Below are 14,475 nucleotides of genomic sequence, written 5' to 3'. Positions count from 1 at the left end.
TACAGTTTCCCGGCTTAAGTGTTTAGTCCATTTTGAGTTAATTTTTATATATTGAGTGAGATAAGGGTCCAATTTCATTCTTCTGCAGATGGATATTCCGTTTTCCCAACACCGTTTAGTGAAAAGACTATCCTTTTCCCAGTGTGTACATGTGGCACCCTTGTCAAAAATCAATTGACCATACATGTGTGGGTTTATTTCTGGGTTCTCTATTCTGTTCCCTTGGTCAATGAGTCTGTGCTTATGCTCGTATCATGCTGTTTTAATTACTATTGCTTTGTAGTGTAATTTGAAATAAGGTAGTATGATGCCTCCAGCTTTGTTCTTTTGTTCATGATTGCCTTGGCAATTCGGTTTTTTCTGTTTCCATATGCATTTTAGGATTATTTTTTCTATTTCTATGAAAAGTGACATTGGAATTTTGATAGAGAGGGATTACATTAAATCTACAGATTGCTTTAGATAATATGGACGTTTTAACAATACTGATGTTCAATGAACATTCCAAAAATAAACCATCCCACTTAAAATAGTTACAAGAAAAAATACTTAGGAATAAATTTAACCAAGGAGGAAGAAAGACCTGGACACTGAAAACTATACAACATTAATAGAAGAAATTGTAGAAGACACAAATAATGGAAAGATAGTCCATGCTCATGGACTGGTATGTAACTTTTGTATTCGAAGAATGGAATATTGTCTATTGTCCTGAATTTTTTTTTTTTTTTAAGACAGAGTCTCGCTCTGTTGCCCAGGCTGGAGTGCAGTGATGTGATTTCAGCTCACTGCAGCCTCCACCTCCCAGGTTCAAGCAGTTCTCCTGCCTCAGCCTCCCGAGTAGCTGGGATTATAGGCGTGCCACCATACTTAGCTAATTTTTGCATTTTTAGTAGAGACGGAGTTTCACCATGTTGGACCAGGCTGATCTCAAACTCTTGACCTCAAGTGATCCGCCCGCCTTATCCTCCCAAAGTGCTGGGGTTACAGGCATGAGCCACCACGCCCAGCCTTATTGCCCTGAATTTTTTCTACCTGGGAGGCTGAGGCAGGAGAATTGCTTGAAACTGGGAGGCAGAGGTTGCAGTGAGCCAAGATTGCACCACTGCACTGCAGCCTGGGGGACAGAACAAGACTCTGTCTAAAAAAAAAAGTGAAGTTATGACTCATGTCAAGTGTGGATGTATACTTTTAAGCCATTTCATACTAATACTGCTAAGGAATTGACTCTGATCTGTACATACTATAGCCCATTTCCCCTATAATGCATTGTCTGGTCAGGATCAGGAATGGTTTGTGGTCCGACAGTAGGTTTTATTAATTTGAGTGGCTCACAGAAGAATCAGCCTCCCAACATGACCCCATTAGCACAGTCCTTTAGCCAGTGGAACTTACAGGGCAGATAGACAGCTAACGTGACAACACTGGGGCCCTTAGGATTCATACAGTGCCCTTGCCATTTACCACAATATAGAAAAACTATTTTTGTTGTTTTCAAGTGGTTTTACAAAATAAAAATTTTTTTATTAAAAAAGAAACACTGTTTTTGCAAACAGTCATAGTTGGGGAGCAGTAGTGACCAGAAAACCATCTTTTACCTTAACAGTAGAGGGCCATAGTGAGATGACATACAAGAAAAGTAACATTTGTTATGTACAAAAAAGTTAATGGTTTAAAGTGGGAGAAGGAAAGAGGCATATGTCTTCCCGTTTGGAACAGTGGAGGAAAAAATGTTAACCTCTACCTTGAATTAGTTTTTCTAGGATCTCTTTGAAATTTTGTAGGGATTGGGGAAGAAACATACTCACTAGTGAAATTTCAGCACCAGCCACAGCCACTCTCAAATGATAATAGAGGAAACTTCCGGAAATGACAGTGGAAAGAATTTAAGCCATTCCTTCTACAGAAAATCATAAATACTGGAAAAAATGTTAAAAGCAAGTATTTGAAGTCACTGGAAAATGAACAGAGGCAGGTAGAAATTTGAGAAGAGCATCAGGTAACTATTGCAAGTTTGTGGCTTTCTTGCCTGGAAGTGCTCCTCAGCCACCACCCACCCTCCCAGTACCCACCCAACCTCCCAGCACCCACTCAAGCGTGCAGATTGATAAGAGTTTAAATCAGCTGAGTAACTGAAAATTTAAAGGGGAAATTTTGGAAATGAGGGAAATGCAGAAGGACTAAGATCCAAAATCTCAGTATAAACCCTTCCCAAATCCCTGTGTCATCATTAAATAATGTATTTCCACGGTAAACACCAAAGAGCCTGAGGGAAAATAGGCAGAAACTGGAAGAGAGTCTACCCTTGGTATACTGAACTTCTTAGTGTGATTTGCAAGGTTGCTGTGCCTTTGATTGAGTGCATTTTCTGAGCTATGTGCAGGTTGAACACACAGCTTGGATGACAGAAAGTGAAAGCCTTACTGGCTTGAGGTGTCAGAGGGTAGAATTCAGGACTGGCAAAGCAGTTGAAAATTTAGGAGAGATCCCTAGAAGCAAAAGATCCACAGAGAGGATGAGCCCTAAAATATGACTATAGAATCTGTCCAGACTACCACTACCCTATACAAGCTCAAGCTCAATGGAGACTATCAGGGAGATAGGCTAAAAAAGAAGAAGCTAGAAACCAGGAAACTGAGCAGAAACATTAGCTGCTGCAGGTATGACAGATTTCACAGTTTGAGTCTAAGTAAATTAACTGCTTACTAGTACCAAAAAATTAACAGTTCTCAGAAAAACAAAACAGATTCCAAAGTCACTACAACATATTACCTTCAACTAAAACTTGCTAGACATGTAAAGAAACAAGACTGTATAACCAATGTTCAAGATAAAAAGCAGCCAATAGACACTAACTCCAAGTGGATCCAGATTATAGATTTAACAAAGACTTGAAAGTAACCATTACAAATATATTCAAAAAAGTGAAGGAAAGCATGATACAAGTGAAAAGAGAGAATCCCAACAGAGAAATGGAAACTTTTAAAAAACAACAAAATAGAAATCCAAAGACTGAGAACTACAGTAACTGAAATAAAAATTTTACTAGGCGGGCTTAACAGGAGAATTGAGATGACAGAAGAATCAGATCAATAAAAATTCAGACTGGGCATGGTGGCTCATACCTGTAATCCCAGCACTTTGGGAGGCCGAGGTGGGTGGATCATCTGAGATTAGGAGTTCGAGACCAGCCTGGCCAACATAGTGAAATGCTGTCTCTACCAAAAATACAAAAATTAGCTGGGCATGGTGGCACGTGCCTGTAGTCACAGCTACTTGGGAAACTGAGGCAGGAGAATCTCTTGAACCCAGGAGGCAGAGGTTGTAGTAAGCCAAGATCAAGCCACTGCACTCCAGCTTGGGCGACAGAGCGAGACTCTGTCTCAAAACATAAAATAAAAAATGAGATAGATTAATAGAAATTATTTAATCTGAAGAATAGAGAGATAAAAGATTGAAGAAAAATGGCCTGGTAATCCCAGCACTTTGGCAGGCCAAGGCAGGCGGATCACTTGAGGTCTGGCCAACATGGTGAAACCCCGTCTGTACCAAAAATTTAAAAATTAGCTGAGCGTGGTGGTAGGAGCCTGTAGTCCCAGCTACTCAGGAGGCAGAGGCAGGAGAATGGCTTGAACCTGGGAGGCGGAAGTTGTAGTGAGCTGCAGTCTCACTACTGCACCCCACCCCAGGTGACAGAGCGAGACTCTGTCTCAAAAAGAAGAAAAAAACCATTATTTTTTTAAAAAAAGATTGAAGAAAAATGAACAAAAGTCTCAGTAGGAGACAATATCAAGCAGTCCAACATTCTTGTGGTCGGAGTTCTAGAAGAAAAGGAAAGGGGCAGAAAAAGTATTTAAAGAAATACCAGCCCAAAACATAAGAAAACTACACCTACGTGTATATATAGTGAAACTGCTAAAAGATAAAAGTAAAGAGAAAATCTTGAAAGCAGCAATGGAAAACAAAAGTAATGGTTATTCAGCAACATTGTAGAATATAAAATAAACATACAAAAATCAATTGTAGCCAGGAGCAGTGGTGCATGCGCCTGACCAGCTACTCAAGAGGCTAAAGCGAGAGAATTGTTTGAGCCCAGGAGTTTGAATGCAGCCTGAGAGCAATATAACAATACCCCATCTTGAAAATCAAATTTTTTTAAATCAGTTGTCTTTCTATAAGCTAGCAATGGACATGTGGACATCAAATGTTTAAATACACTACTTATAATCACTCACAAAATGAAATACCTAGGTAGAAGTCTAACAAAACATGTATACAGGACTCGTTTGCTGAAAATTATAAAACTAATGAAAAAAATAAAAGAAGATACAAATAAATAGACATACCATGTTAATAGATTAGGAGACTCAACATAGTAATGATATTAATTCTCCCCAAATTCATATACAAATTTAATGTTATTCATTTCAAAATCCCAGCAAGATTTATTTGTAGATATACACAAAACTATTCTAAAATTTGTACAGAAAGGCAAAATAACTAGAATAGTTAATACAATTTTTAAAAAGAACAACATGAGAGGAATTTGTCTACCTGATCTTAAAACATACTATATAGCTACAATAATCAAGACTGTGGTACTGGTAAACATAGATCAGTGGAACAGAAAAGAGAACCCAGAAATACACATGGCCAGGCACGGTGGCTCACACCTGTAATCCCAACACTTTGGGAGGCTGAGGCAGGTAGATCACCTGAGGTCAGGAGTTTGAGACCAGCCTGACCAATATGGCGAAACCCTGTCTCTACTAAAAATACAAAAATTAGCTGGACATGGTGGCATGCGCCTGTGGTCCCAGCTTCTTGGGAGGTTGAGACAGGAAAATTGCTTGAATCCAGGAGGTGGAGGTTGCAGTGAGCTGAGATTGCTCCACTGCCCTCCAGCCTGGGCAACAGAGCAAAAAAAAAAAAAAAAAGAAAGAAAGAAATACACAAATATGCCCAGCTAATTTTTGACAGAGATGCAAAAGCAGTTCAGTGGAGGAAAGATGGCCTTTCACCAAATGGTGCTAGAGCAATTAGGCATCCATAGTTTAAAAAAATGAATCTAAATCTAAGTCTTACACTTTATATAAAATTAAAATAGGCAGGGCACAGTGGCTCACGCTTGTAATCCCAGCACTTTGGGAGGCTGAGGCAGACAGATCACTTAAGGTCAGGAGTTCAAGACTAGCCTGGCGAACATGGTGAAACCCCCTCTCTACTAAAAATACAAAAAATTAGCCAGGTGTGGTAGCAGGCGCCTGTAATCCCAGCTACTGGGAAGGCTGAGGCACAAGAATTGTTTGAACCCTGGAGGTGGAGGTTGCAGTGAGCCGAAATCTACCATTGCCCTCCAGCCTGGGTGACAGAGCGAGACGCCATCTCAAAAAAAAAAAAAATTAAAACAGATAATAGACTAAAATGTAAAACTATAAAACTTTCGGAAAAAAAAAACAAAAACAGGAGAGAATCTTTGGAATCAAGGGCTAAGCAAAAAGTTATTTACTTGATACCAAAAGTAAAATCCATAAAAGGAAAAATTGATAAATTGGGCTCCATCGAAATTTAACGCTTTTGCTCTGTAAAAGACTGTTAAGGCCGGGTGCGGTGGCTGACACCTGTAATCCCAGCACTTTGGGAGGCCAGGGCGGCTGGATCACAAGGTCAGGAGTTTGAGACGAGCCTGGCCAAGATGGTGAAACCCCATCTCTACTGAAAATAAAAAAATTTACCAGGCATGGTGGTGGGCGCCTATAATCCCAGCTACTTGGGAGGCTGAGACAGGAGAATGGCTTGAACGCGGGAGGCGGAGGTTGCAGTGAGCCAAGATGGAGCCACTGCACTTTAACCTGGGCAACAGAGCAAGACTCCTTCTCAAAAAAAAAAAAAAAGACTGTTAAGAGCATGAAAAGATAAGCTACCACTGGGAGAAAATATTTGCAAGCCACTTATTTGAGAAAGCACTAGTATCTAGAATAAAAAACATTCAAAACTTACATTAAAAAAAAAGCAGTGCAGTTAGAAAATAAGCAAAAATGATGAACGTTTTATTGTAGAGGATACACAAATGGCACATAACCGCATGAAAAGGTGTTCAACGTTGTTAGCCATTATGGATTCAACGTTGTTAGCCATTATGGATTCAACGTTGTTAGCCATTATGGATATGCCATTAAAACCACATTGAGATATCACTACACACCTGTCAGAATGGCTAAAATAAAAATTAGTGACAACACCAAATACTAACAAGAATGCAGAGCAACTGGATCACTCACACATTGCTGGCATCCATGTAGAATGGTACAGTCCCTCTGGAACACATTTTAGTTCTTTCTTTAAAAGCTAAATATGCAGTTACCACACCCTAACAATTGTACTCCAGGGCATTCATCCAGAGAAATGAAGATTTATGTTCACACAAAAAACTGTGCTTGAATGTTTATAGCAGCTTTATTCATAGTAGCTCCAAAACTGGAAACAAATGAGATACTCTTCAGTGGTTGAATGGTTAAACAAACTGTGGTACATTCATGCCATGGAATACTACTTAGCAGGAAAAATGAACAAGCTATTGATACACGCAACAACCTGGATAAATCTCTAGAAAATTACGCTGAGTGAAAAAAGAATCCCCAAATAATATATACTCTATGATTCTAGTTATATATACATTTTTGAAATGACAAAATGGCAGAAATGGAGAACAGATTCATGGTTGCCGGAGTTAAGGAATTGGAGGTGGGAGGGAGATAAGCTGTATAGGTGCAGCCTGAAGGATCCTTGTAGTGATGGAAATGTCCTGAATTGTGACTCTATCAGTGTCAGTATCCTGGTTGTATTAGAGCTTTGCAAGATGTTTCAGTTGAGGAAATCTGGGTAACGGGTACATGGAATCTCTGTGTTTTTTCTCAAAACCACATTATGAATCTACAATTATTTCAAAAGTTTAACTAAAAAAAAAAAAATGGCTGACTTCCTACTAGAAACAGCAGAGACCAGAAAATAGTTGACTGATATTTAAACCACAATAGACATTTTTTAGCTTCTTCTCTTGTACACTACCACCAAACCTCAGCCTAGTGCATATGTTTTTCCATATTAGGAACTTTTAAATGACGTTGGGCTAATAACAAATAGATAATTTCTTGTAGCTACCCTCGTTATAAAGATTCAATAGCAATGGTGATAGTAAAGAAAAGTTGAAGATGAAGGTAATCTAATTCTATAGTACCTCATATTGTTGGGGGTTTTTTAATTCCTTTTCACATTTCAGAAGGTTTAATATTGTTACCTTCTTAAATATATGATCATTTCTTTTTCATCTACAATTCATTTGATATGAGCAAAATTGGTTTAGAATTAATAGATTCTTGATACAATTGAAAGTAAAAGTGAATTGCTTAAAACAAGGCCATGCTTGTCTATGTGCCTCTAACTTTCACTTCTAGTGGTTACACTTCTTTGCCTATTATGAGACCACAGCACAGTGTCAGTCACCTTTACGTACTCAATTGATTCCACTCCACAGCCAGTCATTAGTGTTTGTTGTATTGTAGACACTGAAAATAAGAACAATAGAAATGAGCTCTGTGCTTTCTTTCTCACAACTGCCTCCTTTAATCCTGCATGTTAAGCTGAAATGAACTATTAAATGAGTGGAATAAAACTCTTGCTTTCTTTATGTATGTGTTCTAGCTTTTTCAACTATGAAAATATAAAAACCTAGAATTACTGATCCTTTATCTTACAAGTCAGAATCTTCCTAGGTCTGAGCCTCTTCTTGGTTGTTTATTACATCTTCCCAAAATGGTGAGTGATAGTAGATGTGTAGTTAGAAGAAAGGCAGAAAGAGCTAAAAGAGCTGTGTTTCATTCACTCAGTATCCAGGCAAAGGTCATTTTCAAAAGGAAACAGTTAAGTCAACATGGCTGACATTCTTTCTTGTTAATATCATTTTAGCTAATGACTCAAAGAATTTCACCCATAGAAATATCATTTGATCTTTGGTACCATTGGTACTGTTTGTATTAGTCACAGGCATAAATACCAACGCTGCTTCTTGCTCTTCACTATTTTTATCTTTTGCCTCCCAAAAATACCCACCTTGAGTTACATTTTTCTTTGGTCCTGCTACTCTATTTTTATTAGACTCATCCTAGTTCATTTTATGCCTGTAGGCCTTGGCCCATTAAACCCTTTAAATAATCGATTATGTACAAATGATCTTTTTTGATCCTCACTAGGACCCTGTTAATAGCTTTGTGGTGGGTTGGGACATGCCAGCAGCTACCACTGTGCTAGTCAGTCCTCCACAGACTGAGAGGACAAAGAGTGATACATTTCCTGTTGATTTATTCAGCTGTAGGACAGATTACAGAAGGTGAGGGTATTGGACTTAGAGACTAATATTTTAGATGGGGACAGGTTTATGCAACTTTGCTATTTTTTTTCCTTTTGTCTGCCTTTGAAAAAGAAGGAAGAAAGCATGTATTTCGTTTCTAACTCTGTATTTGGTCCTTTAGTTAGGTATGTTAGCTGGGTTTTTTTTTGTTTTTTGTTTTTTGTTTTGAGATGGAGTCTCACTCTGTCACCCGGGCTGGAGTGCAGTGGCATGATCTCAGCTCACTGCAACCTCTGCCTCCTAGAGTCACGCAGTTCTCCTGCCTCAGCCTCGCAAGTAGCTGGGATTACAGACATGGGTCACCACGCCCAGCTAATTTTTGTATTTTTAGTAGAGACGGGGTTTCACCATGTTGCCCATGCTGGTCTTGAACTCCCAACCTCAAGTGATCCACCTGCCTCAGCCTCCCAAAGTGCTGGGATTACAGGTGTGAGCCACCACGCCTGGCCAGGTATGTTAGCTGTTTTGTCTTTAAATGATAACTGTAGTAATTAAACTATGTATAACACATTGTAGTTGACAACATGAATTCATATATATTATGTCATTTATCTTCACAACCATCCAGAGATGAGGAGATGAAAACTCTTAAGACCTCCCAGCTTCCAAGTGGCAGAGCCAGTCCTCAAATTTATTGCCTAGCCCACATTCTGTTCTTCTTCACCCAGGCCACATTGCTTCCACATAGTTTCCCTTCAGTTGTAAGTAGTGGAAAAGTAGGACCCCAAAATCAATATCCTTCCAGAAACAGCTCAGTACATGAGAGGCAGTTGTGAGACTGGAAAGTGGATGGGACTAGACTGTGAGGGTCCATGCTTCCTTGCTGAGGCTTTATATTTTCTTTCATTTCAGGATGGCAATGGCACGGAGAACAATGTTCCAGAAAGGGGAAGTGCATAACAAACCATCAGGTTTCTGGGGAATGATAAAAAGTGTTACCGCTTCAGCACCAGGAAGTGAAAGTATCCTTTGTCTCTCTGCTTGATTCTTTTTCTCAACTGTGGACCAAGAGCAAAAGAAAAAAGTGGTATTGGGATAGTCCCTTCTAAGGTACCTGACTACATCAGAGTCCAAACTCCTAAGAGCTACTAGGCTTAGGAAATACCATGTGTACAGTCATCTTTCCAACATCCGCACAAGATCATAAAATCATTGTCTTTGAGCTGAAGCAGTCCTAAAAAGTCAGTCTTTCCATTTTACAGATGAGAAAATAGACCCAGAGAGGTTAAGTCACACAGTGGTTTGTGGCAAAGCTAGAAATGTAATTGTGATCTCCTCTTCATAGTTCTTTCCACTACACTATTACATTTCTCAACTCTGAAAAACCACCATAAAGCATAATGGCTACCTAAAATAAATGGCTTGTATATGGGATGGTAAAGGCCCATTTCTAAAGTAATTAGTATTCCTAAACAATTTTTAAGTAGCTCTGCTTCTCCAGCAACATTTCGGTTTAAAGAATCAAGGAGAGGCTGGGCGCAGTGGCTCACCCCTGTAATCCCAGCATTTTGCAAGACCGAGGTGGGCAGATTGCTTGAACCCAGGAGTTCAAGACGAGCCTGGGCAACGTGGCAAAACCTCATCTCTACAAAATATGCAAAAATTAGCCAGGCCTAGTGGCATGTGCCTCTAGTCCCAGCCACTACAGGAGGCTGTGGTGGCAGGATTGTTTGAACTTAGGAGGCTGAGGTAGCAGTGAGCCCAGATCACACCACTGTACTCCTGCCTGGGCAACAGAGCTGGACCCTGTCTTAAACTAAGAAAGAATAAAGGAGATTTGATTAATAGATTAATAAATTGTTCTTCTGACTGGTTATGATGTTGAACTACTTCCCAAATTATGTAACCAAATTTCTGTGTGGCTCTGGCACTATTAGGTCAAAACTTTGGGGAACTAAACATGAGATAGCATACTCGTGTTTTCTTCTCTGTCCCAGGGAAATACAGTTTCCCTTTTGCCTCAATTACAGAAAGATGTCTATTCTTGCTACAAATTATGATTTATATCCTGGTGTCAAATGAAGATAAGATCAAAGAAAGGCAAGGTGATTGTGGAAGAGAAAGAAAAAGGATTAATTTAGATTTATTTAATCAAGAAACATTTATTTTGTATCTCCTATTTCCAGGCCGAGTGCTAAGTAATAAAATGATGACTAGAGTACAGCCTTTCTTCTCAAGGAGCTTACCCTCTAATTGTGGGAGAGACAGACATGTAACTAGTTAAACCATGTTGTTTGGTGGCCTAAATCATGCCAGTAGTGGCCTCTATTTAAGAAGGAACTGAAGGGCACTTACTGATTTGGGTAATAGTGGGAAAAATCTGAGAGGAGAGAGTGTTTGGATTGAAGTACGTGCTTCTATTTTAGAAGGGGCTATATTTACTGTATTTATTACTTAAAAGTTTATAAAAGCCAATAATAGGTTTGAACTGTTTTAGTGATGAGTCAACAAACATATCCGGATTATTTAACCTCCCTGAGTCCCTGTTCTCTAAATGGGAGAATAATAACTCTACCTGATTTAGTTCTTGGAAAATAACATAGTGTAATGGAAAGAGCAGGCCTTGGAGGAAAAGAAGATCTGACTTTGCATCTCTGTCAATTAATCGTGTGACTTTGAGCAAGTTATTTAACTCTCTGAGCTTCACTTTCCTTATGTGCAAAATGGATAACACCATGGGATAAGACAATCCCATGAAGATAAGATATAAAAGAAGATAATGTTTGGAAAGAAGGTAATGTCTGTAAATCCTAGCCTATATTAGAACACAGTAAAGTATTAGTTCCGTTTTCTAACATTATAGTTATTCAGATAATATAGGACACAACTATGCTTTATTAGAGGTGTTATTATTATGTAACTATTTACAATCTTGAACATTACATTTGACTTAATCTAACTAGATAAATCAAAAAACAAATGAAACCATCTGTTTGAGCCGCTTGACTTAAGAGAAACTGAGTGGTAATTGTTTGGTGGTGATGCTCTTGATGGAGAAGCTTTTACACACCTGCGTCAGAGGTTGGGAAAGTTGCTCTGAAGTAGCACTGCTGGCTGTGAAACAGGAAATTGAGAATACAGGCAATTCCTGGAATCCACTATAGGAAAAACCAAAAGTATATGCTTTCTCATTGCCATTTCTTGAAATTCCTATGTGATTTAAACCTTGATGCCCATTCTGTATCAGATCTTACTCTTATTCAACAGGAAGTGGATGCTTTGGAAGAACTAAGCAGGCAGCTTTTTCTGGAAACAGCTGATCTGTATGCTACCAAGGTACAGAGCAAGGAAACTGAAGTGTGGTTTTTACCATGTTGATTAAAGAGAGAACAAGACTAAATGACTTTTTAGGTTTCTCTGTGGCCAAGCAAGAGATACCTCACAGCTTCAATATCAGCCAGGAAGCATTAGGGATAAGGGATCTTCACTCTTCATGAAATTGCTCCTATCACTAGCAAAATCCTTAATGGAACACTCTCAATAGTAGCAGTTGGTGGGATAGTCAGAAGAGGCTTTTCAACATTTAGGAAGGTGGCACGTACCACCTCCTACTAACCTGGGGTAAAGATGGTAGCTACTTTTATTCCTTTATAAGTTAGTGATATTTTAAGAGCAGTAGACACCTATCTGCCATGGATGGCCTAGCCCTGTTTTAAAGGATCCAGATCAGTAAGTGTCGAAACTGCAAGAAGTAACTTTCCTATGTACACCTAAAATAAAATATAATTTAAATATGCAAAATCTGTTAGTGAAGATTGCAAACTTTTAGTTCTTTTTTAGGATAACTTTACAGGAGTAACCTTATAGGATAGAAGTTAACATAGGCTTTGGAAACATAGACCTGAGCCTACTCACCAGCTGTATGACTTTGAGCAAGTTATTGAACCTCTCAAAGCCTCAATTTTCTCATCTGTAAAATTAAGATAATAGAACATATCTCACAAGAGTTGTATGAAGATTAAGTGGATAATGCATGTAAAATGTTTATTCTGGTCTCTGGCTAAAAGTAAGCATTCAACAAGTGTTGGCCATAACTACTATTATTAGTTTAATATTATTGCAGTGTATGGTTTTTTTGACTTAGCCTGAGCAGTGATTCATAGAGGGAAGAATACTTGTGTTGAATATAAATTTATATTTTGCTGAGAACCATGTTTTGTGTTTGTTTTCCCCCAGGAGAGAATAGAATACTCCAAAACTTTCAAGGGGAAATACTTTAATTTTCTTGGTTACTTTTTCTCTATTTACTGTGTTTGGAAAATTTTCATGGTAAGTGTGTTATTTTTAATTGTCAGAATTTAGATGTTTTTTCCTAGTAATGGCAGGGAGATAAGAGTGGATTTGACTGATATATTGAACTAAATTCCAAATGTGATTGAGTCAGCAGAGAGCATGATCTTTCACATCTCTGGGCTTCATTCGTTATCCTCTTTCCTTTTTAGATTACATAGAAAATGGAGGTTGCATTTTTCTTCTGTCAGAAATTGTTAATAAGGCCTTATTTTATGAAATATCTAAATTGAGGCCGGGTGCAGTGGCTCATGCCTGTAATACCAGCACTTTGGGAGGCCAAGGCAGGTATATCACCTGAGGTCAGGAGTTCGAGAACAGCCTGACCAACATGGCGAAACCCCATCTCTACTAAAAATACAGAAATTAGCCAGGTGTGGTGGTGGACACTGTAACCCCAGCTACCCAGGAGGCTGAGGCAGGAGAATCACTTGAACCCTAGAGGTGGACGTTGCAGTGAGCTAAGATTACACCACTGCACTCCAGCCTGGGGACAGAGTGAGACCCTATCTATCTATCTGTCTGTCTGTCTATCTATCTATCTATCTATCTATCTATAGAGAGAGAGAGAGAGTGAACAATTCTTACTTTACATTCTCCTTTCTGTGTTACCCATGAGCACATGACTGTATATAACCTCAACTTCTACCTTCAGCTCAGAATTTACTTGTCCTTTTTAATAATGTGTATATCTAAAAAATTAAGTTCACAATAAATTCTAAAATGTATTTCCATAGATAAATTCATTTGCTGTCCATATAGTTCTAATTCTTTTGTGGTTTTCTCATAATATTTTTTATGTACAGTGTTTGTGTTTACCTCTGACTCGGGTACTAATGGATTTCAATGTGATTACAGAAAAGGCTGATTTGACTTCCTAGTTTGATGACTTTCCTGCTGGGTTTGTATTTATGCAAAGAGGAGTTTTGTCAGCTTGTTAGTTAATTTTGATCAATGTAGATGAATGAGGATTTTCATTATATAAAGGATCTAGTGTTACAATAAATTGATGTCAGTACTACTCAGATGACATTTTAAAATCTGGATTCATTCAGTGGGAGAGAATGAATGAAGATAGTATGTTCAGTTAGCAAAGCTACTAAAAGGTATTTTCCTAAGATGCAGACTTTAGGGAAGCATGTCTTTTTTGTTTTTTGTTTTTTTATTTCGTTTTGTTTTGTTTTTAGATGGAGTCTCAGTCTGTCACCCAAGCTGTAATGCAGTGGTGTGATCTTGGCTCACTGCAACCTCCGCCTCCTGGGCTCAAGCAATTCTCCTGCCTCAGCCTCCCAAGTAGCCGGGATTATAAGCATGCACCAACATGCCCGGCTAACTTTTTTGTATTTCAGTAGACACGGTTTCACCATGTTGCCCAAGGTGGTTTCTAACTCCTGAGCTAGGCAATCTGTCCACCTCAGCCTCCCAAAGTGCTGGGACTACAGGTGTGAGCTATCGCACCCAGCCTAGGGAAGCATGTCTTTTTTGGGGGGGCGGGGGCGGAGATGGAGTCTCGCTCTGTTGCCTAGGCTAGAGTGCAGTGGCACGATCTCGGCTTGCTACAACCCCTCCGCCTTCTGGATTCAAGTGATTCCCCTGCCTTAGCCTCCCATGTCGGGGAACCAGCCCAATTTTTCAACGTAGGTTCTTTTCTATTTTCCCTAAGTGTCAGCTGGTCTGAGAAATAAAGGGAAAGAGTACAAAAGAGAGAAATTTTAAAGCTGGGTGTCCGGGTGAGACATCACATGTCAGCAGGTTCTGTGATGCCCGCTGAGCCGCAA

General features: G+C 39.1%; 1 protein-coding gene across 2 annotated transcripts in view; it reads left to right on the top strand.

Moving 5' to 3' along the window:
* The window catches only part of GPR89A (G protein-coupled receptor 89A), a 57,759-nt gene that overhangs the window by 25,576 nt on the left and 17,708 nt on the right, over positions 1-14,475 (top strand). For both annotated transcript variants that reach the window (XM_007977325.3, XM_007977326.3), the window contains exons 8-10: positions 9,260-9,369; positions 11,595-11,683; positions 12,584-12,676. In XM_007977325.3, the coding sequence (XP_007975516.2) occupies positions 9,260-9,369; positions 11,595-11,683; positions 12,584-12,676 (292 nt within the window). The remainder of the gene's footprint in view (positions 1-9,259; positions 9,370-11,594; positions 11,684-12,583; positions 12,677-14,475) is intronic.

The sequence above is a fragment of the Chlorocebus sabaeus genome, chromosome 20 (assembly GCF_047675955.1).
Source record: "Chlorocebus sabaeus isolate Y175 chromosome 20, mChlSab1.0.hap1, whole genome shotgun sequence".
In the NCBI taxonomy this organism is placed as follows: Eukaryota; Metazoa; Chordata; class Mammalia; order Primates; family Cercopithecidae; genus Chlorocebus; species Chlorocebus sabaeus.
Note: the sequence above shows the minus strand (reverse complement) of the source record. Positions and strands in the feature narration are given on the sequence as shown.